The sequence below is a fragment of the Mustelus asterias genome, chromosome 12 (genome assembly GCF_964213995.1).
Source record: "Mustelus asterias chromosome 12, sMusAst1.hap1.1, whole genome shotgun sequence".
NCBI lineage: Eukaryota > Metazoa > Chordata > Chondrichthyes > Carcharhiniformes > Triakidae > Mustelus > Mustelus asterias.
The window spans coordinates 67,286,544-67,314,413 of NC_135812.1; the positions used below are offsets into that span (position 1 = coordinate 67,286,544).

The 27,870-nt window shown below is 45.8% G+C and overlaps 1 protein-coding gene across 1 annotated transcript; it reads right to left on the reverse strand.

Moving 5' to 3' along the window:
* Positions 1-690: 690 nt before the first annotated feature.
* Positions 691-27,870, reverse strand: tmem220 (transmembrane protein 220). The gene is made up of 6 exons (XM_078225409.1): positions 27,725-27,870; positions 11,003-11,032; positions 10,833-10,893; positions 8,479-8,602; positions 6,032-6,091; positions 691-3,923 (listed from the first exon to the last, which is right to left on the reverse strand). The coding sequence occupies exons 1-6, from the start codon at positions 27,842-27,844 to the stop codon at positions 3,794-3,796; spliced, it is 525 nt and encodes a 174-aa protein (XP_078081535.1). The 5' UTR covers positions 27,845-27,870; the 3' UTR covers positions 691-3,793.

Sequence of the window (27,870 nt, forward strand, 5' to 3'; positions counted from 1 at the left end):
CAGCAGGGGAGAAGCTGTTCTTGAGTCGGTTGGTCCATGATCTTAGACTTTTGTATGTTTTGTCCGATGGAAGAAGGTGGAAGAGAATGTGTCCAGAGTGCTTGGGGTCCTTGATTATGCTGGCTGCTTTTTCGAGGCAGCGGGAAGTGTAGACTGAGTCAATGGATGGGAGGCTGGTTTGCGTGATGGACTGGGCTACGTTCACAACCCTTTGTAGTTTCTTGCAGTCTTGGTCAGAGCAGGAGCCATACCATGCTGTGATACATCCAGAAAGGATGCTTTCTATGCTGCATCTGTAAAAATAGATGTTGTAGTAGACATGCCAAATTACCTTAGCCTCCTGAGAAAGTAGAGGCATTGGTGGGCTTTCTTAACTATAATATCAGCTTGGAGGGACCAGGAGAGGTTGTTGGTGATCTGCACACTTAGAAACCTGAAACTTTGGACTGAAATGTTAAACCAATGCCCTATTTGAAGAGCAGCAGATATAGAACATAGAACATAGAAAGCCACAGCACAAACAGGCCCTTCGGCCCACAAGTTGCGCCGATCACATTCCCACCTCTAGGCCTATCTATAGCCCTCAATCCCATTAAATCCCATCTTCCATAGTCCTTGTCAATATTTATCCCTGAGCCAACGTCACTAACCAAAAGCAGATGATCTGGTCATCATTTGGTAAAAAGGGGATTAGATTTAACATCCCTGCATTGGAGTAAATTCACATGCTAGTACTTCCAGGTCCTGACATCAGCAGAACTGGCCAGCAAGGATGTTTACTTTCTAGAAAAACAGATGTTTTCTAGCTAGATTGCAAACACATTTTTAGGTGAAGGGTTAATTATAAACCTACATAGGCAAGATCAGATTTTTAAAACAACTTGCTGTGCATTGAGTAACTGTGTGAACAGTCTGTATTTGTGACTTGGAGCTGAGAGTTGGATTAGAATGCTGTGTCCCTGTGATTGCTGTATTAGAGAAAGTTGTTACTTCTGAGGTTCCTCTGAGATAGTTCCCTCCATGCTTGAGTCATGAATAAACTATTGCAAGCTGTCCCTGGATCTCCTGTGGTTAGTTGGAAGGAGTCCATCACAACATTACAAATGTAATTGTGAGGAACATTTGTTTCAAGGATATGATTTTTTTTTACTATGTGCTGTCTATCAGTTACAGGTGTGTGTTTAACATCCCCAGACATTATATGAAGGAGGAGTTCTCCCAGTAACTAAGCCAACTGCCCTCTCTCAACCAAGATCACTACAAACATTTAAAATAATCATTTAATTTATTTTGGTGGAACTAAATCTCTTAACAAATTGGTCACGACAATTACATAGCAACAATGATAGTTATTTTGTAAAAGTAATTCAGTCGCTATGAAGCACTTCGGGTTGTGTCAGGGTGACAAAGTGTTACATTGGTGCAAGTGTTTTATTTGCTTGGAAGATGCTTTATCAGATTGGAAGGTGATTTTCACTTTGTCAGTAATATTTTTCCTGACATATGTCTCTGTTTTGCGCTTTTAATTTTTTTTCATCTTCAGGATATAACTTCCTCAAGTTAACAAGAGCAAAGATGTTCTTTTTGGCCTAGATTAAGCTGACAGAAATGAAGTAACAGCACCTGCTGCTAACCTCAAAGAAAGCTGGCCACTGAAACCTAGCAATCGCAGAGCATGGACTTCCTCCTTCCTGATATCAGTTTGAATCCGGCACCAGGTTAAGGGGAACTCCAGGTGTCCAGCACCAGTGATGTTACCAAGCGGGATACGCAGCCAATCACACTGAAGTATTCTCATCAACAGGAAACCAGGAAGTAAAATGCACTGGCTACTCTTCAATCGTCATTAAGTTCTACAAAGAGCAAAATAAGTAATTGAAACATATATACGAGATTAAGGTCATTCCTAAAACTCTAATGTTTAATAAAAGTGAATTTTATGGAGAAATGTGACATTCGGCAAATATAAAATCTTTTTTCAGGCTTTTAAGCTGCAATTCTCAATTTAGTGTGCGGTTAAAATCCAGTTACACCTCACTCAACAAGGCGTAACCAAATTACAAAGGTTTTTACGGTGAGACAAATGGGGTAAAATGGCATGTTCTCGCCGGCTCAATGACTCCTACTTGACTGCAAGCTGGGAGGACTTCAATAGCAGATCTGCTGAATTGCTGACAGTAAATTCTGTTTTAAGCATTACTCTGCACACGTGAAGATGCAGCTTTCAGTTTCAGGTAAGTAATGGCAGTGAACGCCGGCAGTTTCACTGTCAATACTGCCTCCAAATTCGGGCCAATTAAAAATGTGTCCGCCTCGAAATTTTAAATCAATTCTAACTTAGTGAGAGGTCCCTGGGTCTCAGTAGTCTGAGCACAATGGTAACACTGTAAACTGCTGAAAGTGTGCAAATAACTGAAGAGAACAAATTAAGCCAAACCCAGAATTTTTGATACGAATCAGGTAACACTGCAATATCAAACAAAGCTGCATGAAGAAGCAATGGCAAGAAAACAGCTCTCAACTCAAAGCTTGTGAAGAGTTACTTCCCTATTACAAAGTTCCGACGGTATTTTATATTTTAAAACTGTTGTCTTAGCTCAAAATAACAATACATTACAAATGTGCCTATCTTCCATTCTGGCTCTGCAAAATAAAAATATTTTTAGGGATGGTGTAATTCCATCAGGCAAAGCAAACCTATTGTTTTTTGCTATATAGATCAATGGTATCTGCCATAAAGGAGTGGCCTTGTTAACCCTAGCAATCTTGGAATGATCCTAAAAGTTATTGTATTATGATTGTGGATAGAAACTTTCAGCTTAAGTCTTATGGTGGCTCACTATATCAAACAGACATATGAGGAGCAACGGATACCATCAGCACAAAACAAATGTAGAAACCACAAGAACAGTGCCCCAACTAGTTAGCTGCCAGACTCATTTTCCTGTCCTCACTGCATTAAAACTTTTTGTGCCAAGATAGGACTCATCAGCTGCCTTTGCACCCACACAAACCAATGCCTGGATGACGAAAGAAGATGGGTTTTCCTCAATATGGGAAGCTCAGTGGCACAATGCTTAGCACTGCTGCCTCACAGCACCAGGCAACTGGGTTCAATTCCGGCCTTGGGTGACTGTGTGAAGCTTGCACATTCTCCCGTGTCTGCGTGGGTTTCCTCCGGGTGCTCCGATTTCCTCCCACAGTCCAAAGACGTGCAGGTTAGGTGGATTGACCATGGTAAATTGTCCCTCAGTGTCCCAAGATGAGTCGGTTAGGGGAATTAGTGGGGTTACAGAATAGGGCCTGGGAAAATGCTCTGTCGGAGAGTCAGTGCAGACTCGATGGGCCAAATGATCTCCTTTTGCACTGTTGGGATTTTACGCTTATGAATACTAAAGAACGAACAAGAGAGAGATATCAAACATAGATGTGTTCAGCCCATTACTCCAAAGCAATGAAAACTTTCCGGTAAAAGTGTTTCAACACAGATTAAATGTTCAAGACCTGTAGTCTGGTTTCTATTTGCGACTCTCTGACTCAGCATTGTCAAAATGACAATTATATTGCAAAATTAACAAAATATATACAAATTAAACATTAAATTAAGTACAATATACTATTTCATAAGAAAGGTGCATCTGAATTCAAAGTTTTCTTTCACAAATCTATATCATCTATACCAGGAGCTCTGAAAACAAATTTAAACTGCAGGTTCGGATTTTCTTTTGAATCGTCCTATTTCAGTCAAGTTAAGAGGCTCTTTCCCTGGTCCCAATGTTGGCTCATATCCAGTCTAAATGGTGTTCCTACAGTGCTCTGGCCAAGATACCCGCAACTCTTTATTGATGTAATAATATAGCCATGTTATGAATGGCAGGACTGTAATTAGAACCGCAATGGAAAGTCTGTAGCCGCCGAGATACCTGGAAAATATAACAATTAAATTGATTACCAATTGAGATTGTACAGAGGAATGATATTATAAAGCAACACTTTGCCCTTCATTAGTTTGAAACATGTAATTCAAATAATCCATTGGGTAGCGATTGCCAATCTAATTTTGGGCAGTGGTTTGTAAGTGACACAGTCCGTGTTGGGAACAATACCATGACCTATCACAAAGGCTTAGGTCCTTGTAGATGTGGTCACGTGAACATTGTTCATTTGTACTAATGGAGTTTAAGGACATACAGGATGAGCACAAACAAACAGACACTTACTGACACGGGAGGAGAGTGGAGTCAGGAGATATACATCTGCAATATTTCACTCTGTGAATAAATTTATTCCAAGGAAAGACTGGCTTTGCTTCCTTCCTTCACCAACTAGTTATCAGAAATTGAATAAACATTCCTCTCATAGGTCCCCACACATTCAAGTTCATGGGAAAGCACTTTGCTTTTGAAAGTATTTCCTTCTACATTACTGTGCTCCTTCAATATACCGCAGATGTCATTGTACAAGTTGCTGCTTGAAAATCCCGCCAAAAACTGGGGTTGACTTAAAATGCCAAGTATAAAAGGTGAAACACTGGCGTGGGTGTGGGTGGTCGCCATTTTGAAATGTCATCTGCTTCTGAAGTGAAGAGTGGGCATGTATTAAGGTATCGTGCACCTTCCTAACACAATGACAACAAGATGACAATGTGTGTCCGAACACTAACAAGCAGCACTGAACTGGCAAGTCACAGGTTCAATCCACGCACTTCGCTAATGCAAGTCGTGCAAGGCAAAGATTACTTTGGGGCTGTAACTTCCTTCGAGTGGCGATCAGTGTCTGTTTGCCTATGCCAAATTTCTTCCCTGCCTTTCTTGCCCGACCTTCTGACTGAGCGACAGTGATACATTTCCAAGTTCAGACAGTGAATGACTTGGAGGGGAACCTCCAGGTGGTGGTGTTTCCCAGATATCTGCTGCCCTTGACCTTCTAGATGGTAGCGATCATGGGTTTGGAAGTTGCTGCCTAAGGAACCTTGGTGAGCTCCTGCAGTGCATCAGTGTACACTGCTGCCAATGTCCGTCAGTGGTGGAGGGATTGAAAACTCTGCTGTTTATATTGGATAACATTACATTCTATGCAAAATGATAGAAAAAGTGAAACTTAACTGACATATTTCTCTATTTCCTTCATTCTTTCTTGGGATGTGGGCATCACTGGCATGGCCAGCATTTGTTGCCCATTCCTAATTGCCCATGCACTGAGTGGCTTGTTAGGCCATTTTAGAGAGCAGTTGAGAGTGAGTCTGGAGACACATGTAAGCCCGACCGGGTAAGGACGGCAGATTTCCTTCCCTAATGGAAATTAGTGAACCAGATGGGTTTTTGCTACAATCAATGATAGTTCTTTACACTCCAGATTTACTCCAACCATGGAGAGATTCAAACCCTTGTTCCAAGAGCATTAGCCTGGCGACGAGGGGAATTTTCACAGTAACTTCATTGCAGTGTTAATGTAAGCCTACTTGTTACACAAATAAAATAATAATAATAGTCTACTGATATTACCACTATGGCATCGTCACCATGTAAATGCAGGAGAGGTAGTAGCAACTTTAAAGGTCTAGTGGATACCCTTTGGGAAGTCTGTGGTCTAAAACAACTGTAATATTTAGCATGTACCCTGTCCCTTTAAGACCACTGGAACCTTTTGTGTAACAAATGGAGGTACTATATCCAAACCACAATACTGCCTCCCACGTTGCATGTTGCAGTTCTGCAAGTATGGCTGAAAGGATTTGTTGAAGAGTGATACTGAATGAAGGGTTGTTGTAATATGTGAGAATCCAATTGGTTGGAAGAATGAGAGTTTCCAGATAACAATATACGTCTGGTAGTCCTTGAAAAGCACAAACATGTGGGCAACCATATTTGAAACAAAAAACTTCCGAATTTAGGAGTATTAGATAGAATATTGTCGGAATGAATAAAGGAGATGGAACCCAGATTCTGAATTATTCATATTATTTCTGTGTTTAAATCACCAATGCTATTTTCCATCTGATGATTTGTTTGAGGAATATAACGGTACTCACTTTCCTGAATGTCGGCACAGAAGAATCCATATAACAATAATAACTAACCCCAAAAACTCCCTGCAAAACAAAACAGAATAACAGAGTAAGAATCTAATGGAATAAGAACAGAAAATGCTGGATGAATTCAGCCGGCCTGGCAGCATCTGTGGAAAGAGGAACAGAGTTAATGTTTTGAGTCCTTATGACCCTTGAAGGGTCAGATGGACTTGAAATATTAACTGTTTCTCTCCACAGATGCTGTCAGACCTGCCGGGTTCATCCAGCATTTTGTATCTGTATTTCAGATTTCCAGCATCCACAGTATTTTGCTTTTATATTAGAATCAAAATGATTCTATTTTGCTCACAAAAAAAGCATGTTGATTTGAAAGTAGCAATTATTGAACAGACAAATCACATGCTATAACATTTCATATAAAAAGGAATTTATCATAGAATCTATGGCACGGAGACAGGCCCTTCAGCCCAAACTGGTCCATGCCGCCTAAAATGCCCATCTAAGCTAACCTCATTTGCCTGCATTTGCCCCATATCCCTCTAAACCTTTCCTATCCATCTATCTGTCCAAATGCCTTTTAAATGTTTTCAAAGTCCCTGCCTCAACCACTTCCTCTGACAGCTCATTCCACATCCGTACCAGCCTCTGTGTAAAAAAAGTTGCTCCACAGGTTCCCATTAATTCTTTCCCCTCTTAACTTAAACCTATGCCCTCTACGCCTTCAGGGCAGTATGGTGGCACAGCGGTTAGCATTGCTGCCTCACAGCACCAGATGCCCCTTAGTGTCCTGAGATGCATAGGTTAGAGGGATTAAGTGGGGTAAATATGTGGGATTACGGGGATAGGGCCTGGGTGGGATTGTTGTCAGTGCAGACCCGATGGGCCGAATGGCCTCCTTCTGCACTGTAGGGATTCTATATTCTCTATCTATAGTTCTCAATTTCTCAACCCTGGGAAAAAGATTGAGTGCATTCACCCTGTCTGTGCCTCTCAAGATCTTATACACTACATTTACATCTATAAGAAATAGAAAAAGAAATGGGAAAAGTTCAATATAAAAAAACTACAGTGAATACAGACAATTAACTCCTTTAAGGTATAACATACGAATAAACAAATTAAGAGCAAGAGTAAACAATGCCATCCTTCATGAAAAAATCTGCAATACTCAGCACCTTCTCGTGTCCTTGGAACAATGCTAGCACTTTACAGCTTATCTAAGTGCAGCCACTGCATTATAGAATCCCTACAGTGCAGGAGGAGGCCATTCAGCCCATCAAGTCTGCACCGACCCCAATCCCACCAGGCCTATTCCCGTAACCTCACATATTTACCCTGCTAATCTCCCTGACACTAGGGTCAATTTAGCATGGCCAATCAACCTAACCCGCACATCTTTGGACTGTGGAGGAAACCGGAGCACCCGGAGGAAACCCATGCAGACAAGGGGAGAATGTGCAGACTCCACACAGTCACCCGAGGCCGGAATTGAACCCGGGTCCTGGCACTGTGAGGCACCCGTGTTAACAACTGTGCCGCCCATGAACTTGTACTCAGAAAAGTCAGAAAAACAGCCATAGAATCTTTATAGTCACCAGACCAGTCAGAGAGGCCTCAGTACAACACCTTGTCTGAAAGATCTCTGATAATCGAGCACTCCATCCTAGTGTCAGCCTGGCTTACATGGGGCTTGAACCCACAATATTCTGATTCCGAGGAGTGAGTGATACTAACTGAGCCAAACTGAAGGTCAACAGGAAAGTTATCCAGTCTGCCTTGCACATTGCCAAGTGGCTGGACTAAGGTCGGCCTCGGTAAAAGGCTTGGGAGCACCTAGCTCTTCCCAAGCTCTTGGACAAAGAACAATGCACGATGTCGAAAGATCCAACAGGGCAAAAATAAAATGAAACGGTGATACCATGTAACACGGTTAATGCAGGAAAATGAACCAAAAATGCTTGAATCTTGCTGAAAAGAGAGACATGACACTGAAGCTTTTCATCTTGCACTCATCAGGACAAACACAAAAATACCAAATTTCAAATAATCATAACAATTTATACTACAGGAAAAATAGATGATGATTGGTTAAGAAGTCCACTTTGATTGGTCAAGGCAAATCAACATGGAACTACTGCCCCCCACCCCCCGCAAATTCCTAGGTATTTCACAAAAGGTGCAAAGCCTGAACATATTCTTTATGCTTGCAGAGAACGGGTCCTGTGAATGAGCGTGTGTTGCTCCTTGCACCGTTTCTCCTGCAGTACAAATTGTTGTGATCGTTTGAAACTTGGCATTCTTGCATTTGTCCTGCTGAGTGCAAAATGAAAAGCTTCAGCAATTCTTTGCCGAAATATTCAAATGTGTTTGCTTTTAAATGAATGATTGACATGGAGTAAAACGTTATTATTTGTGTCAGTGACGGAGGGAAGATGGAAGCTCCGTACCGTCCCTCCTCCTCTTGGAAAATGTTGTTCTTTGCAACACGTTGAAGCCGCCAAGCCCACAGGATTGCTACCATTGAACACATGCACATGTGTAACTCCGAAAGACTTTTCCAGATGAAATTGTCTGCAAAGAATTAAGGTAAAAGTGATGATAAACTGAGGGGGAAGAAATATCAAGATTCAGACAGAAAGCCACTTATGGACCTTCTCTGTGTGAGCTACTTTACAGGAACTCAACATCACCACATTGCCATAGCACATTCCATTCCTTTCAACACAGCTAATCGAATGGAAGAAAAACTTGCATTTATATAGCGCCCCTTTCACAACCTCTAGACATCCAAAAGCATTTCACAGTGTGACGATACTGTGCCTTTAAGAAATGTATGTGTGTCATGTTTCTTGTGCAGGATCTGTTGAAGCAGTTTTACACACTCTCAGTTGTGTTGTTGAGCCACTCTTTGTGATGGGCATTGAGATCTCCCACCCTGGGTAAATCCTGTGTCCGTCCTACCCTTAATACTTCTTTCAAGTGGCGTTCAACTTGGAAGAGTACTGATTCACCAGCTGAGCAAGGGCAACAAGTGGTAATCAGCAGGAGGCTCCTTGGCCAAGTTTCACCTGATGCCATAAGACTTCGTGGGGTCCAGGGTCAATCTTGAGGACTGCTAAGGCCTCCCTCCTGAGCTCCCAGTTCCGATACATCAGTCAGGCCATAACCAAGGATAGTGTTGGAAACGTCTGGGACACTGGCGGAAAAGTATGATTATGCCAGGCTGTTGCTGAACTAGTCTGTGGGCGATCTCTCCCAATGTTGCCACATATCCCCAGAGGTTAGGGGGGAGGATTTTACAGGTTGACATAGCTGGGTTTGTCTTTGTCATGTCCAATGTCTAGGTCAATACCATGCATTCCATCTGGTTCTGTTCTTTTAGACTTTTTCATAATAGTCTGACACAACTGAGTGACTTGCTGCATCATTTCAAAGAGTCATTAAGAATCATCCTCATTGCTAAGAGGTCTAAATGCAGATCACTGTACAATCAATAGTGAGATCAGACTTTCAGCACATTACTCGGAGCTGCATAAAAATATTCTACAACAACTTGCTAGAATTTAACCTAACTTTTAACCTATTAAAATGAACCTAGGTGCTTTATAGACGTATAATCAAACAAAATCTGACACCGAACCATGCAGTGAGTCCAAAAGCTTGGTCAAAGAGGTAGGGTTTTCAAAGAAGCCATTTAAAAGGTGAGATCTAGAGATTTGAGAAGAGATTTCCAGATCGTGGGGTCCCTGCAAGTGAAGACGTGGGCGCTACTAGTGAAAATCGGGGATACACAAAAGAACAGAATGGGGGAACACAGGGATTTGGGAGACTTGTGGAGCTGATGGGGGTTGCAGAGTTAGGGGATGGCAAAACCATGGAGAGATTTGAAACATAAGAACATAAGAAATAGGAGCAGGAGTAGGCCATCTAGCCCCTCAAGCCTGCTCCGCCATTCAATAAGATCATGGCTGATCTGATAGTGGGTTCAGTTCCACTTACCCGCCCGCCCCCCATAACCCTTAATTCCCTTAATGGTTAAAAATCTATCTGTGACTTAAACACATTTAACGAGGTAGCCTCTACTGCTTCATTGGGCAGAGAATTCCAAAGATTCACTACCCTCTGGGAGAAGAAGTTCCTCCTCAACTCTGTTCTAAATTGACTCCCCCGTATTTTGAGGCTATGCCCCCTAGTTCTTGTTTCCATTGCAAGTGGAAATAACCTCGTTGCTTCTACCGTCTAGCCCCTTCATTATCTTATATGTCTCTAGAAGATCTCCCCTCAACCTTCTAAACTCCAATGAGTACAGGCCCAGTCTACTCAATCTCTCCTCATAAGCTAACCCCCTCATCTCCGGAATCAACCTGGTGAACCTTCTCTGTACCCACTCCAAAGCTAATATATCCTTTCCAAAGCTAATATATCCTGCATAATCATGGATGAGAATCATTCTTTGTACTCAACAGTGGACATTAACTTAGGGCAGCACGGTGGCACAGTGGTTAGCACTGCTGCCTCACAGTGCCAGGGACCTGGATTTGATTCCCGGCTTGGGTCACTGTCTGTGTGCAATCTGCACGTTCTCCCTGTGTCTACGTGGGTTTCCTCCAGATGCTCCAATTTTCTCACAGACTGAAAGATGTGCTGGTTAGGTGCATTGGCCACACTAAATTCTCCCCGAACAGGCGCCGGAGTGTGGCGACTAGGGGATTTTCACAGTAACTTCATCGCAGTGTTAATGTTAGCCTACTTGTGACACTAATAAATAAACTTTAAACTTTAGTGACAAAGTACTTCCTACCTGTGATTGGTGGATTGAGGCCAACAAGAAAGGATAATGTGGCAGGGATTACATAAACAACCTGTTGGTGAAAAAAGATGGTGAGAAATTCTTTTATCCAACCTCAACTTATAACCAAAATGTTACTGAACAATTCTTAAGAAATCCACTTAGTGATTAAATATACTTACGATCCATATTCCTGCATCTGGATCATTAATCTGTGGCAATTTGGGGGGGGAAGAGAAGAGATTACATTTTTGAGATGGAAATTTACAACTGTATGTTGTTCAGCTATATAATTGTAATTACAGTATAAGGTGACCATTTGCATCTGTGAACAAAGATGAGCCAATGTCAAAACTGATGCACATCAATTTAGACACGAGGCTCGAGGCTTCAGTAAATGAAGGCTTTTATTTACTATTAATGAAGCTATCAGAACTTATGTACACTATCCCAGACTGAAGGGGTCCCGGCCAGAGCAGGGACTCTTATACTTCTCCCAGGAGGCGGAGCCCGACTGGGATGTGCCACAACAGTAACAAACACAGGTGTAACAACCCCACCCTAAACCAACAGCAACAATAGCACAATCCAACAGTAACATATGTACATCCTTGTAGTACTGGCCAGCCCCTGGCTCAGTACTATCCAGTGGGAACCAACGATGGTTCACCACATTCACCCCTCCTTTGAGAACAAAGGCCGGCGGGGTACAAAAACAGAATAAAGTGTCAGCAGTCTATAAGTTCAGACGGTCAGGGGGACCGCACCGTCGTTGTGACCTCCTCAATACCGGCGGTGACACCGGAGTAGGCACTTGCGGTGGCGTTCTCCCCAAAACGGCGTCCAGCTGTTCTTCCACAGACTCACAGGCCGGTTGACCCTGAGGAGACGGAAGTGCAGGGGATCCTGACACGCCCTGCGGTGGCGACCATCTTCGGGGCTCTTGCAAGCTGTGCATGGGAGTAAAATTGTTAAGCAATGGTCCCGATGCTGCCCGCGCTGTGTCCGGGGAAGAAATGAGAGATAATGGATTTGTTACTGGGGGTATGGGAGTGACAGGAGTTGCTACGTCCCCTGCAGGCGCCAGATCTCGGATCGAGACCGTGTCCTCTCGCCCATCAGGATATGCCACATAGGCATACTGAGGGTTGGCGTGGAGGAGGTGGACCTGTTCGACCAAGGGGTCGGACTTGCGGGCCCTTACATGTCGCCGCAGGAGGACGGGTCCTGGGTACGTCAACCAAGCTGGTAAAGATATCCCCGAGGAAGACTTCCAAGGGAATGAGAACATCCTCTCGTGGGGAGTAGCATTGGTTGCCGTGCACAGGAAGGAGCGAATAGAGTGAAGCGCATCAGGGAGGACCTCCTGCCAACGGGAGACTGGAAGACCTTTGGATTTCAACGCCAGTAGGACAGCCTTCCAGACTGTAGCATTCTCTCGTTCCACCTGTCCATTACCCCTAGGGTTGTAACTCGTGGTCCTACTAGAGGCAATCCCGTAGGAGAGCAGGAATTGCCTCAAGTCGTCGCTCATGAACGACGAGCCCCTGTCGCTATGGATATAGCTGGGGTACCCGAACAGGGTAAAAAGATCACGGAATGCCTTGATCACCGTGGCAGCGGATGTATCCGAACAGGGAACAACAAACGGGAACCGGGAGTACTCATCGATTATGTTTAGAAAGTACACGTTCCGATCTGTTGAGGGAAAGGGGCCCTTAAAATCAACACTCAGCCTCTCGAAGGGACGAGTGGCCTTGACCAAATGTGCCCGGTCAGGTCGGTAAAAGTGCGGTTTGCATTCCGCGCAAATCCGACAGCTCCTTGTTACCGACCTGACGTCCTCCACCGAGTAAGGCAGGTTGCGGGCTTTTACAAAGTGGTAGAGCCGAGTGACCCCAGGATGGCACAGATCATTATGGAGGGCGTTCAAACGATCCTCCTGAATACTAGCGCATGTTCCATGCGAGAGGGCATCCGAGGGCTCATTGAGTTTCCCTGGACGATACATGATATCGTAGTTATAGGTGGAGAGTTCAATTCTCCACCGCAAGATCTTGTCATTCTTGATCTTGCCCCTCTGCGTGTTGTTAAACATGAACGCCACGGACCGCTGGTCCGTGATCAGGGTGAACCGTTTTCCCGCCAAGTAATGGCGCCAGTGTCTGACGGCCTCCACAATGGCCTGGGCCTCCTTTTCCACCGCTGAATGCCGAATTTCGGGGCCTTGGAGGGTGCGGGGAAAAAATGCGACGGGCCTGCCCGCCTGGTTAAGTGTGGCGGCCAGGGCGAAATCAGATGCATCGCTTTCCACCTGAAAGGGGATGGATTCGTCTACCGCGTGCATCGTGGCTTTCGCGATGTCGTCTTTCAATTTCTTGAAGGCCAATTGGGCCTCTGGCGTGAGGGGAAAAGTCGTGGACTTAATAAGCGGACGGGCTTTGTCCGCGTAGTTGGGGACCCACTGCGCATAATAGGAGAAGAAGCCTAGGCACCTTCTCAGTGCTTTTGCGCTAGCGGGCAAGGGAAGTTCAGCAAGGGGGTGCATACGGTCTGGATCAGGGCCAATGACCCCGTTTTCCACCACGTATCCCAGGATGGCTAAACGGCACGTACGGAACACACACTTCTCCCTGTTGTAGGTCAAGTTCAGGCGAGATGCAGTGCGTAAGAAGTTATGGAGATTTGTGTCGTGGTCCTGCTGATCTTGGCCGCAGATGGTGACATTATCCAGGTACGGGAAGGTAGCCCGCAGCCTGTTCTGGTCCACCATTCGGTCCATAGCACGCTGGAAGACCGAGACCCCATTGGTGACACCAAAGGGAACCCTAAGAAAATGATACAAGCGACCATCCGCCTCAAAAGCCGTGATTTGTCGGTCCTCTGGGCGAATGGGGAGTTGGTGGTAGGCGGACTTGAGGTCTATGGTGGAGAACACCCAGTACTGCGCAATCTGATTGACCATATCAGATATGTGCGGGAGAGGATACGCATCCAGCTGCGTATATCGGTTAATGGTCTGACTGTAATCAATGACCATCCGGGGTTTGTTCCCGCTCTTGACCACAACAACCTGTGCCCTCCACGGACTAACACTGGGCTGTATGATCCCTTCTTTGAGGAGTCGCTGAACCTCAGATCTAATGAAGATCCGATCCTCAGTGCTGGAACGCCTACTTTTAGTAGCGATGGGCTTGCAGCCTGGTACCAGATTCTGAAATAAGGAGGGTGTGGTGATCTTTAACGTAGAGAGATTGCAGGCGGGGCGCGTTGGGCAATTTGGAGACTGTAGCTGTTCTCCCACTGCCAGTGAAGGGAGTGGCCCACCGTACTGTAGGATTACACTCCTCAAGTGGACCATGAAATTTAGTCCGAGAAGTATTGGCGCGCAAAGATACAGCAACACAAGGAGCTTGAAGCGCTCGTAAACTGTGCCTTGTACTTTCAAGGTTACCACGCAACTCCCTAGCACGGCAACAGACCGGGACCTTGATGCCATAGAGATTGTCTGTTTGGCAGGTTGAATCTGGAGTCCACACCTCTTCACAGTGTCAGGGTGGATAAAGCTCTCAGTGCTCCCGCTGTCAAACAGACAATAAAGCACATGATTGTTTACCTGGATATCCATCATTGAACGATCGAGCCTATGAGGCTTGGCCTGGTCCAGGATGATCGACGCCACCGTTGGTTCATGAACGCCACTGCAGGCAGCTGAAATCGATGCGGAGGACCCCTGCTGGTCGTTCGTGGTCAGTGTCGACCAACATGGCTGCCCCCATGAATCGCACGTGGGTGAGGGCGCCAAGATCAGCGACCCCTGGTGGTCATACTCCTCCGACTCCGTCGACCGTAATGGCGTCGTCCGGGACTCGCACGTGGACGAACCCCGCGACGACTTCGCTGATGATGGTGATAATCCATGCTCCGAAGAATCGCAGGCCGCACTGCCGTTCCTGGGTTTCGATCTGCACACCTTTGCATAATGACCTTTTTTACCGCATGCGGTGCAGATTACCGCTTTAGCGGGACACTTTTGTCAGGTATGTTTTGCTCCTCCGCAGAAATAGCACCGCGGGCCGCATGAGGCTGCAGCCGTCGTCTGGCCCAAGTGGGAGCATGCCATAACACAGCACTTCGAGCCCGAGGGGCGAGGAGGGATTTGCGACTGCTCCTGCCACGTTGTCTCCATGTGGTCCTCTGGATATAAGACTAAGCTCTTTGAAGCCGACTCGAGCATTTCAGCTAATTCGATGGCCTGGGTAAGATTGAGATTACCCTTTTCCAGCAGTTTGAGACGGATGTATGATGATCCGACCCCGGCCACAAACGCATCTCGGGCGAGGTCGTACATGCTTTGCTCAGCCGACACAGCTTTGCAGTCACAGCCCCTGGCTAGCTGTAAGAGCTCATTGGCATAGTCCTCCATCGTTTCGCCCGACTGCCGACGTCGTGTGGCGAGGAGGTAACGAGCGTGTATCTCGTTAGGTGGTTTTGTATAGCGCTTCTTTAGAAGCTCGAGGGCCTTAGGGTAATTAGTGGCCGCACGGATCGCGAGGTAGACTGTGTCGCTTACCCTCGCATGGAGGACCCGGAGTCTGTCATCATCTGTAGTGACCGCTGCGGAGGCTGCCAGGTAATCTTCGAAACACTTCAGCCAGTGGTCGAAGGTGTTAGAAGCGCCCACCGCACGTGGATCTAGCGTCAGACATTCTGGCTTGAGAATTTGCTCCATACTCTCCTTTCTTTTTTCTTCCGTCGAGAGTTTAATAATAGTAAATAAAATTGATGCACATCAATTTAGACACGAGGCTCGAGGCTTCAGTAAATGAAGGCTTTTATTTACTATTAATGAAGCTATCAGAACTTATGTACACTATCCCAGACTGAAGGGGTCCTGGCCAGAGCAGGGACTCTTATACTTCTCCCAGGAGGCGGAGCCCGACTGGGATGTGCCACAACAGTAACAAACACAGGTGTAACAACCCCACCCTAACCCAACAGCAACAATAGCACAATCCAACAGTAACATATGTACATCCTTGTAGTACTGGCCAGCCCCTGGCTCAATACTATCCAGTGGGAACCAACGATGGTTCACCACAAAAACACATTCAGCAAATGTTTAGATATTTTCCCTCAGACACAACTGTGGATGTTCTTCAAGATGATAATGCGTGTCTGTGTCATTTACTTACACATCAGTGCTTTAAACAATTATACAAACTTAACAGAACAAAAATCTTGCTTCTAAATTTCTGCTAACTGCGCACTTCCTAGATTTGCATGAAATTAGGCATGTTATAGGAAGCCTGCAGCTAGCAGAAATTTGGAAGCAGATTTATGTTCTGCTAAGTTTGTATAATTAATTAAATCACTGACTTGCATTTGTATAGCACTTTTTCCAACCAGAGGTCAACTCAAAGTACTGATCAAATGTTGGAAACATGGCAGCCAAACACTAAGGGACCTGGGTGTATATGTGCATAAGTCATTGAAGGTGGCAGGACAGGTGGAGGGAGCAGTTAATAAAGCATGCAGCATCCGAGGCTTTAATAATAGGGCCGTGGTGTACAAGAGCAAGGAGGTTATGCTGAGCTTGTATAAGACACTAGTTAGACTTCCACTAGGGTACAGTGTACAGTTCTGAGTGCTACATTATAGGAAAGATGTGAAGACTTTGGAGAGAGTGCAGAAAAGATTTATGAGAATGGTTCCACGGACGAGAAACTTTAGTTACAAAGTTAGATTGGAGAATCTGGGATTCTTTACCTTGGAGAAAAGGTTGAGAGGAGGTTTGATAGAGGTATTCAAAGTCATGAGGGGCACGGACAGGGTAGAGGGGGAGAAACTGATCCCATTGACACAAAGATCAAGAACTGATTTAAGGTAATTGGTGAAAGAAGTACAAAGAACAAAGAAAAGTACAGCACAGGAACAGGCCATTCGGCCCGCCAAGCCTGTGCCTACCACGATTCCCTAACTAAACTAAAAAAAAACTTTGTCCTTACTCGGTCCATAAAGTAAAAGCGATGTGAAAGGAGATATTGTTGCATTGAGTTGTTAGGATCTGGGAGTTGGTTTAGCTCAGTTAGCTGGGCGACTGGTTAGTGGTGTCGCCAATAGGGTGGCATGGTGGCATGTCCGTGCCCCTCATGATTTTGAATGGGCGGCACGGTAGCACAGTGGTTAGCACTGCTGCTTCACAGCTCCAGGGTCCTGGGTTCGATTCCCGGCTCGGGTCACTGTCTGTGTGGAGTTTGCACATTCTCCTCGTGTCTGCGTGGGTTTCCTCCGGGTGCTCCGGTTTCCTCCCACAGTCCAAAGATGTGCGGGTTAGGTTGATTGGCCAGGTTAAAAAAATTGCCCCTTAGAGTCCTGGGATGCGTAGGTTAGAGGGATTAGCGGGTAAAATATGTGGGGGTAGGGCCTGGGTGGGATTGTGTTCGGTGCAGACTCGATGGGCCGAATGGCCTCCTTCTGCACTGTCGGGTTCCTATGATTCCTAGTAGTTAGCACCGCTGCCTTACAACGCCAGGGACCCGGGTTCGATTCCCGGTTGGGTCACTGTGTGGAGTTTGCACATTCTCCCCGTGTCCGCTTGAGTTTCCTCCAGGTGCTCCGGTTTCCTCCCACAATCCAAAGATGTGCGAGTTGGGTGCATTGGCCATGCTAAATTGCCCCTTAGTGTCAGGGGGACTAGCATAGGAAATGCATGGGGTTATGGGGTGGGCCAAATAGCCTCCTTCTGCACTGTAAGGTTCTATGAATGGCGCAGGTTTAATTCCAGTACCAGCTGAGGTTAACAATACAGTCCCCGCCTTCTCAAACTTGCCCCTCACCTGAGGTGTGGTGATCCTCAGGTTAAATCACCACCAGTCAGCTCTCAGAGGGGAGAGCAGCCTATGGGCCTCCAGGATTGGGGTGACATTTACATTTGTTTTACATTTGAATGCACTGCCTGAGAGTGTGGTGGAGGCAGGTTCAATCAAGGCATTCAAGAGGAAATTAGATGATTATTTGAAATGAAACAACAGGCAGGGGTATGGGGAGAAGGCAGGGGAATGGCACTAGGTGAACTGCTAATTCAAACAGCCAGAGCAGACACAATGGGCCGAATGGCCTTCTTCTGCACCGTGACGATTCTGTGACCTCTACTCATGGGTTGGATTTACATGGCTCTTGTGCTCAGTTTACTGCACTGGCATGGGCAATAAACAAGACAAATGTTTAATCCCACAGAGAAAAGAATTTGGAAATTATTATAGCTGAAATGTTATCATTTTGCTAAATTAAACTGTCGCTGACTCACTTGAAACATTTATGACAAAGTGTCGTATCCATAATTATTACGAGCTGACACAATCTTGGCCTTGCCCTTACTGCAACAATTTTCATAACACAAAAATAGCCAGTTACTTAAGACTCGCATCAGTAAGGGAGCAGCATGATGATAATATGTGGGCTTCGACTGATATGTTTTCACTGACTATTTTTTCTGGTTAAACAACGTCTTGGTTTTAGAAATTCCCACCTGTGTTTTGAAATGACTCCATTGCCTTGCCCCTCCACATCTGTGATTCCCTCCAACCCCACAACCCTCATCTAACCCTGCCTCTTTCAGCACTCCCCCACTTTAATTGGTCCACTAATGGTGAGAAAGGTTTCAACTGCCTAGGCCTGAAGTTCTGGAATTCCCATAAACCTCTCCAATTCCCTATTTCTCTTTCTTCCTTCAGAATGTTCCTTACCCCTCTGACCAAGCCTTGAGCCACTTGCCTTCCATAGAAGAATCCCTACTGTGCAGAAGGTCTGCACCGACTCTCCAAAAGAGCATCTTACCCCGGCCCACACCTCCACCCTATCCCTGGAACGCTGCCCATGGCTAATCCCCCTAACCTATACATGTTGGGACACTAAAGGGCAACTTAGCATGGCCAATCCACCTAACCTGCATATCTTTGGAGTGTGGAAGGAAACCGGAGCACCCGGAGGAAACTCACGCAGACACGGGGAGAACGTGCAAACTCCACACAGACAATGACCCGAGCTGGGAATCGAACCCAGATCCCTGGCGCTGTGAAGCAGCAGTGCTGACCACTGTGCCACCGTCGCCCATATTGCCTTTTGGGGCTTGGTGTCTTAGTTTTGTCATTAAAAGCTCCTGTGCAGCACTTTGGGACATTTTACTATGTTAAAGTTGTAAGGAGCTGTTGTTGCTGTATTGAAACATGTTGTCAAATCTTTTTCCACTTTACCATAAAATCAACCCCGGCAGGCAGTTTCATGCTGAGGTCGTATTAACTGGGATAGCGGTCGGGGCACAACACAGTGAATCCCTGTAGGCAGGAAGTCTGTTCTAACTAAAACAGTATGAGCCAGAAACAAAGGGAACTCAACCAAAAGAGCTAAAAGGAACCACACTCAATCTTAATGCAGTGTGGAGGGGCATTGGCAAAAGCAATTGTGAATTGTAAAGAATGTGTATTAAACATTATGACTCCAAGGATAAATCTTAACCCTATTTCACTATCAATTAAGCTTGTCAAAGTGCATATTGAAGCCTGTTTATAATACGTTCTAGAGATGCTACAGGAGAGCTAACAAACCAGTGTTTATTCAAGAAGTTCCCCATTCACCAGACTTTGATCTGTAAATAATGATGTGAATGACTTTGGTGTCGCCAGCATTTTCTTCAAAAAGCACAGCTGTATAAAAAGCTTGGTTTATCCAGAAATAGAATGATTCCACCCTCCCCCACAAAGCATCTTCAACACCCTGTCAACTTATCGCAATGCTTCTGACTTTGTTTCAAACCATTGTAACTGCTCTGCACCCTGCATACTGAACAAAAGCTCAAAACAAGTCATCAATTTATATGGATGGGTACAAAAGTGTCCTCTAATTTTCTCCTAATGATCTATAATTGGCATGGTGGCATAGTGGTTAATACTGCAGCCTCACAGCATCAGGGACCAGAGTTCAATTCCGGCCTTGGGTGACTGTGTAGAGTTTGCACGTTCTCCCCGTGTCTGCTCCGGTTTCCTCCCAGTTCAAAGATGTGCAGGTTAGGTGGATTGTGCATGATAAATTGCCCCTGAGCAGATGGTGTCCAATTGGGCTTTGCCAGGGTGCCAGGTGACCACAGGGTAGGGCCTGAATGCGGGGGGGGGGGCAGGGCTATGGCAGGGGTGGGAAGCGGGTGTATGCACAAAGACAGGGAGGATATGCAAGGGGACAGGGAGGATGGGGGAGAGGGGGGAGAGGGAGGTGGGGGAGAGTGGTTGGTGTGTACAGTGGGGGTTGACAACCAGGGGAGAGGGTGGGGGAACATGGACATAGGAGGTCCACCAGGAAGGGTCCTGATGCCAGCAACCAGTGTTGGTGTAGTGGATTGATAATGCCCGCTGATGATTGGGGTGGGGTGGGGGAAGTTGGCAGAAGGTGCCCCGGTTCATTGGGAGATCGGGGTGCCCGAGCACTCTGCAGCTGGCTTCACCAGTTTTACTTAGGATCCATGCCCCTCCCACCACCAAACCGGCACAATTCTCCCAGCTGTTAGAAAGATTGCAGTGTCAAACTCACCCAAAAAGCCAGTGTGGAACACTTCCCTTTTCAGACTTTTTCGTGTAAACTGTCCCTAAGTTTACAAAGGGTGGGAAATGGGAGGTGGGTGAGGAGACGATTGGAGTTGGTGAGTTTGAAGGTAAACACATTGATGAGGGTTTCAGAACTTTGCAGCTGTAGTTCTGGGGACACTGCTTCTGTGGAGGCTGCTGTTCGCCTTGCTGCAAGAACCTTTGAAAAAGTTACACTTTGTCAAATGAGGTGTAACTGGGTTTTTAAATGGGGACTAAGTTCATAATTACTGTTTGTTAGAATGTAGTAAGAAGTCTCACAACACCAGGTTAAAGTCCAACAGATTTATTTGGTAGCAAATACCATAAGCTTTCGGAGCACTGCTCCTTCGTCAGATGGAGTGGAAATGTGCTCTCAAACAGTGCCCAGACACAGAAATCAAGTTACAGAATACTAATTAGAATGCAAATCTCTACAGCCAGCCAGGTCTTAAAGGTACAGACAATGTGGGTGGAGGGAGCATTCAACACAGGTTAAAGAGATGTGTATTGTCTCCAGACAGAACAGCTAGTGAGATTCTGCAAGACTAGGGGCAAGCTGTGGGGGTTACTGATAATGTGACATAAATCCAACATCCCGGTTTAGGCCGTCCTCATGTGTGCGGAACTTGGCTATCAGTTTCTGCTCAGCGACTCTGCGCTGTCGTGTGTCGTGAAGGCCGCCTTGGAGAACGCTTACCTGAAGATCCAAGGCTGAATGCCCGTGACTGCTGAAGTGCTCCCCCAAAGGAAGAGAACAGTCTTGCCTGGTGATTGTTGAGCGGTGTTCATTCATCCGTTGTCGTAGCGCCTGCATGGTTTCCCCAATGTACCATGCCTCGGGACATCCTTTCCCGCAGCGTATCAGGTAGACAACTTTGACCGAGTTGCAAGAGTAGGTACCGTGTACCTGGTAGATGGTGTTCTCATGTGAGATGATGGCATCCGTGTCGATGATCCGGCACGTCTTGCAGAGGTTGCTGTGGCAGGGTTGTGTGGTGTCGTGGTCACTGTTCTCCTGAAGGCTGGGTAGTTTGCTGCGGACAATGGTCTGTTTGAGGTTGCGTGGTTGTTTGAAGGCAAGAAGTGGGGGTGTGGGGATGGCCTTGGCGAGATGTTCGTCTTCATTAATGACATGTTGAAGGCTCCGGAGGAGATGCCATAGCTTCTCCGCTCCGGGGAAGTACTGGATGACGAAGGGTACTCTGTCCACCATGTGGAGAATTCGGTGTGGTGGGACACGGTGGACAGAGTACCCTTCGTCGTCCAGTACTTCCCCGGAGCAGAGAAGCTATGGCATCTCCTCCGGAGCCTTCAACATGTCATTGATGAAGATGAACATCTCGCCAAGGCCATCCCCACACCCCCACTTCTTGCCTTCAAACAACCACGCAACCTCAAACAGACCATTGTCCGCAGCAAACTACCCAGCCTTCAGGAGAACAGTGACCACGACACCACACAACCCTGCCACAGCAACCTCTGCAAGACGTGCCGGATCATCGACACAGATGCCATCATCTCACATGAGAACACCATCTACCAGGTACACGGTACCTACTCTTGCAACTCGGCCAACGTTGTCTACCTGGTACGCTGCAGGAAAGGATGTCCCGAGGCATGGTACATTGGGGAAACCATGCAGGCGCTACGACAACGGATGAATGAACACCGCTCAACAATAACCAGGCAAGACTGTTCTCTTCCTTTGGGGGAGCACTTCAGCAGTCACAGGCATTCAGCCTTGGATCTTCAAGTAAGCGTGCTCCAAGGCGGCCTTCACGACACACGACAGCGCAGAGTCGCTGAGCAGAAACTGATAGCCAAGTTCCGCACACATGAGGACGGCCTAAACCGGGATGTTGGATTTATGTCACATTATCAGTAACCCCCACAGCTTGCCCCTAGTCTTGCAGAATCTCACTAGCTGTTCTGTCTGGAGACAATACACATCTCTTTAACCTGTGTTGAATGCTCCCTCCACCCACATTGTCTGTACCTTTAAGACCTGGCTGGCTGTAGAGATTTGCATTCTAATTAGTATTCTGTAACTTGATTTCTGTGTCTGGGCACTGTTTGAGAGCACATTTCCACTCCATCTGACGAAGGAGCAGTGCTCCGAAAGCTTATGGTATTTGCTACCAAATAAATCTGTTGGACTTTAACCTGGTGTTGTGAGACTTCTTACTGTGTTTACCCCAGTCCAACGCCGGCATCTCCACATCATGACTACCATCGTTAGAATGTAACCAGTGACAACTTTGTATTGGATGTAATATGACCAATGGGAACAAGACATAAGGGTCAGCTGACCCAGTAAACCATGGAACCAATCACAGAGTGATGTAATAGTCAGCTGACCAGCTGATTCACTATAAATAAGAAACTATGTAGAATTGTGTGGAGTTTGGAGTGGCCCAGGGTGAGGCCCCCAGTTTGGAGTAATGATGTTTCTTTATTAAACCCTTTCTTTGATTTATAAGTTGGAGTAAGTTTTGTTGTATTTTCATTGGCTGCATTTTGAAGAGTTCCTTCTTAAGAGAAGTTAAACGCCTTCACTGGCTCCGAGAAGCTTATTGTACAATTGGGGAATGTCAAATTTCTCCACTATGATAAAAACAAACCCCATATTTTTAAATATGTATTTAAAAGTTTCTTCATTTGTATACTAACTTATTTCTTAATCTAATCATAATTAATTTCACAATTTAAAATATTAAAGTAAAAGTGAGGGATATTTAGTGTGTTTAACTTCTTGTTTTGCTTTGTGAGAATACTTCAATGATTCATTGCTTACCCATCTTGACATCTCTGCCACTGGGCATCTGGAGAGCTCCTCAACTTGGCGCCAGATTTAAACTGCCTGCCGAAAGGGGAAAACCACACCACAGAGATCGCTAGCTCTTTGTAGACAGCTTTCTTCAAGGTCAGTGGCAGCACATTGCTTCATCACAAAATCCAGCCCCTCATATTACAAAATTCGATGGCACATTTATCATAATGGAGAAATTTGACATTCCAGAAATATTAAAGTAGTTTTTCAGAGACAGAGAGGGTGGTCAGCAGTTATTAGAACTTATCATATAATCCCTACAGTGCAGAAGGAGGCCATTCAGCCCGAGTCTGGTCCAACAACAATCCCACCCAGCCCTCATCTCTGTATCCGTATTTACCCTACTAGTCTCCCTGACACTAAAGGGCAATTTAGAATGCCCAATCCACCTAACCTGCAAATCTTTGGAGCGTGGGAGAAAACTGGAGCACCAGAGAAAACACACACAGACACAGGGAGTTGTGGCAGACACCACTCAGATAGTCACCCGAGACTGGAATTGAATCTGGGTCCCTGGCGCTGTGAGACAGCAGTGCTAACCACTGTGCCACCATGAGGCCCTAATCAGGTACCATGCCCTTAGAGCACATTGGTGACCATGGATCTTCATATTAATCTTGCTTTAGAGTCATCAATCATCTGATTTGGTGGCACATTCATCCAGTTTGCAAACCTCTTTCAAAAGATCATTCATTGTCTACCTTGGACTCTTTGACCATCGACCTTTCCCATCAACATCAGACTTCCAAATCGTGATTGCTTATTATGTGCCCAAGAAATTCCAACTGTCTTTTTCTGATCTTGGTCAGTGAGTTCTTTTGATCTCCGATTTTATGAGCACCTCTTCCATGGCAGTGATGTCTAGGATATCCTCATTATTCACCTCAATAATCCATAACTCTGCAGCCTCAATTCTTCTCTGCGTTGCTTCACTGACTGCCTAACACTCGCTTCCAGGTGTCAAAGTGGGTGTGATGCAGCATTCTGGGATTCTCAGCTTTGTTTTCATGGCTAATTTTGGGTTGATCATAACTTTCCCTATTTTTTGAAATGTACCTTTGGCCATCGCAATCCTTCTGATTTATTTCTGTCTGATGTTATCAAACTTCCCAGGTAACAAAATTTGTCAACATGTGTGACCTTTTCAGTCTTCAATGTGACCTTACATTCTGGTGTGATTTTCATTTTGGACACTACCAGACATTTTGTTCTCCATTCTGAAGAGGAACTTCTTACACAGTTAAAAACACAGCTACACCTCATGCCACAATGTGTAACATATTTTAGTAAGTAGTCTCACAACACCAGGTTAAAGTCCAACAGGTTTATTTGGTAGCACGAGCTTTCGGAGCACTGCCCGTTCATCAGGTGAGTGGAGAATTGGGTTCACGAACAGGGCATATATAGACACAAACACAATTACAAGATAACAGTTGGAATGAGAGTCTTAACAGGTAATCAATTCTTTACAGGTGCAGACAATGCGAGTGGAGAGAGGGTTAAGCACAGGTTAAAGAGGTGTGAATTGTCTCAAGCCAGGACAGTTAGTGAGATTTTGCAAGCCCAGGCAAGTTGTGGGGGTTACAAATAGTGTGACATGAACTCAAGATCCCGGTTGAGACTGTCCTCATGTGTGCGGAATTTGGCTATCTGTTTCTGCTCAGCAATTCTGCGTTGTCGTGTGTCTTGGAGGCCGCCTTGGAGAACGCTTACCTGAAGATCAGAGGCTGAATGCCCATGACTGCTGAAGTGTTCCCCAACTGGATGGGAACACTCCTGCCTGATGATTGTCGAGCAGTGTTCATTCATCCGTTGTCGTAGCGTCTGCATGGTCTCCCCAATGTACCATGCCTCGGGACATCCTTTCCTGCAGCGTATCAGGTAGACAACGTTGGCCGAGTTGCAAGAGTATGTACCGTGTACCTGGTGGATGGTGTTCTCACGTGAGATGATGGCATCCGTGTCGATGATCCGGCATGTCTTGCAGAGGTTGCTGTGGCAGGGTTGTGTGGTGTCGTGGTCACTGTTCTCCTGAAGGCTGGGTAGTTTGCTGCGAACAATGGTCTGTTTGAGGTTGTGCGGTGGTTTGAAGGCAAGTAATGGGGGTGTGGGTATGGCCTTGGCGAGATGTTCGTCTTCATCGATGACGTGTTGAAGGCTCTGAAGATGTCATAGCTTCTCCGCTCCGGGGAAGTACTGGACGATGAAGGGTACTCTGTCTGCCGTGTCCCATGTTTGTCTTCTGAATTCCGCACACATGAGGATGGCCTCAACCGGGATCTTGGATTCATGTCACACTATCTATAACCCCCATGACTTGCCTGAGCTTGCAAAATCCTACGAACTCTCCTGGCTTGAGACAATTCACACGTCTTTAACCTGAACATAACCCTCTCTCCACTCGCATTGTCTGTACCTGTAAAGACTTGATCACCTGTGAAGACTCACATTCCAACCGTTATCTTGTAATTGAATCTGTGTCTATATACACCCTGTGAATCCAATTCTCCATTCACCTGATGAAGGGGCAGCACTCCAAAAGCTCATGCTACCAAATAAACCTATTGGACTTTAACCTGGTGTTGTGAGACTTCTTACTGTGCCTATCCCAGTCTAACGCCGGCATCTCCACATGATAACTTTTCCTAGGGTTCCCCCCCTCAATGAGACAAGTAGCCGAAGAGCAGAAGTTCACATCAATTCAAGTAATGTCTAGTTTAAGTTTATTTATTAGTGTCACAAGTCGGCTTACATTAACACTGCAATGAAGTTACTGTGAAAATCCCCTAGTTGCCACACTTCAGCACCTGTTTGGATACACTGAGGGAGAATTTAGCATAGCCAATGCGCCTAACCAGCACGTCTTTTGGACTGTGGGAGGAAGCCGGAGCACCCGGAGGAAACCCACACAGATACGGGGAGAACATGCAGACTCCGCACAGTCAGTGACCCAAGCTGGGAATCGAACCCGGGTCCCTGACGTTGTGAGGCAGCAGTGCTAGCTACTGTGCCACCATGCTGCTCCTAAGATTTTATAAGATTCCTGTCTGCAGGGACTCCAACAATGAGTGGCAGGAATCACTGACAGCAATTTACGGATTTTGGTGTTTAACGGAGTGTATGTGGATCTCTGAAGTTGCTGGCAGTTGTAATGATGGTGAATGTCACAGTTGCACCTTCATTACAACTGCAAAATCCGGAATAATAAGATGAAAAGGACAAGGGCTCTTTCCTGGAGATTAGGCAATTTTTAAAAATCAATTTTTCACAAAGAACATCCCTCATAAGTATTCCTGCTTCTCCAATAACAATGTACATTTATATAGTGCCCTTGACATAATAAACCAACACATGCCACTTCATGGAAGCATTATAAAACAAAATACATTAAGCCATGAAGGAGATATCAGGTCAGATGGTCAAAGAGTATCTTAAAGGAGGAAAGTGAGGTAGAGAGGTGTAGGGAGTGAATTCTAGAGCTTGGGGCCCAGGTAACTTAAGGCAACTCCACCAATGATGCAACAATGGAGGATGCACGGGCTGGCATGGTGGCACAGTGGTTAGCACTGCTGCCTCACAGTGCCAGGGACCTGGATTCAATTCTCGGCTTGAGTCACTGTGCAGAGTCTGCATGTTCTCCCTGTGACTGCGTGGGTCTCCTCCGGGTGCTCCGGTTTCCTCCCACAGTCCAAAAGACATGCTGGTTAGATGCATTGGCCATGTTGAATTCTCCCTCAATGTACCCGAACAGGCGCCGGAGTGTGGCGACCAGGGGATTTTCACAGTAACTTCATTGCAGTGTTAATGTAAGCTGACTTGTGACATTAATAAATAAACGTTAAACTTAAACAAGAGATTAGAATTTGAGAAGCACAGATATCGCAGAGGATTATAGGGCTGGGAGAAAGAGATTATCTTATTTCAAATAATGATGCTCTCGCTTGGCCTGTGGCCGTCTTGATGTGGATTGATACTGGACATTGTAAAGCAGTTGGCAAATTGCAGTTAAGGCTCTGTGAACCAACTGGACACAGAGGTAATAAAGTAAAGGCAAAATACTGTGGATGCTGGAATCTGAACCAACAACAGGATTCTGACTCGAAACGTTGATTCTATTCTCTCTCCATAGATGCTGTCAGCCGTGCTGAGATTTTCCAGCATTTTCTGTTCGTGTGTGAGGCTAAAACGTAGCCTGGCTGAGTTCAGTGTCACCCTCCTGCCCAGCTCTGCTGTTAATTATTGGGAATGAAACAAAGAGGGTGTCACTCACCATAACCTGGAGCAGCTGTTGAGAGTGATAGTTTAGGTTAAAGCTTATTAGTCACAAGTAGGCTTACATTCACACTTCAATGTGTGAATCGGGAAGGAAAGTTGGACTTTAGTATGTTTTTCCCCCACACTCTGTTGGAAGGGGATTTATTGTTATTGTCCAACTGAAAAGTGAACAGGAAACTCACCTGGACGTAAGCAGCAAGCGCAAAGAAGAAAGCCATGCAGAAGTTGCAGACTTTCCAGGACAGGAGGTAGAGCGGCGGGGAAGGCGGATTGCAGAGAGCTGCCTCTGATTTCCCTTCCATATTCCTTCCGTTTCACATTGTAGCCC

What these genes read in the sequence shown, in the direction of transcription:
- tmem220 (XM_078225409.1), bottom strand. Translation starts at nt 27,844, where the DNA reads ATGGAAGGGAAATCAGAGGCAGCTCTCTGCAATCCGCCTTCCCCGCCG. An exon ending in CAGATGCAGGAATATGGATC is followed by an intron (nt 10,894 to 11,002) that starts GTAAGTATATTT and finishes TTTCACCAACAG; the next exon opens with GTTGTTTATGTAATCCCTGC. An exon ending in TTCCAAGAGGAGGAGGGACG is followed by an intron (nt 6,092 to 8,478) that starts GTACGGAGCTTC and finishes TTTGTTTTGCAG; the next exon opens with GGAGTTTTTGGGGTTAGTTA.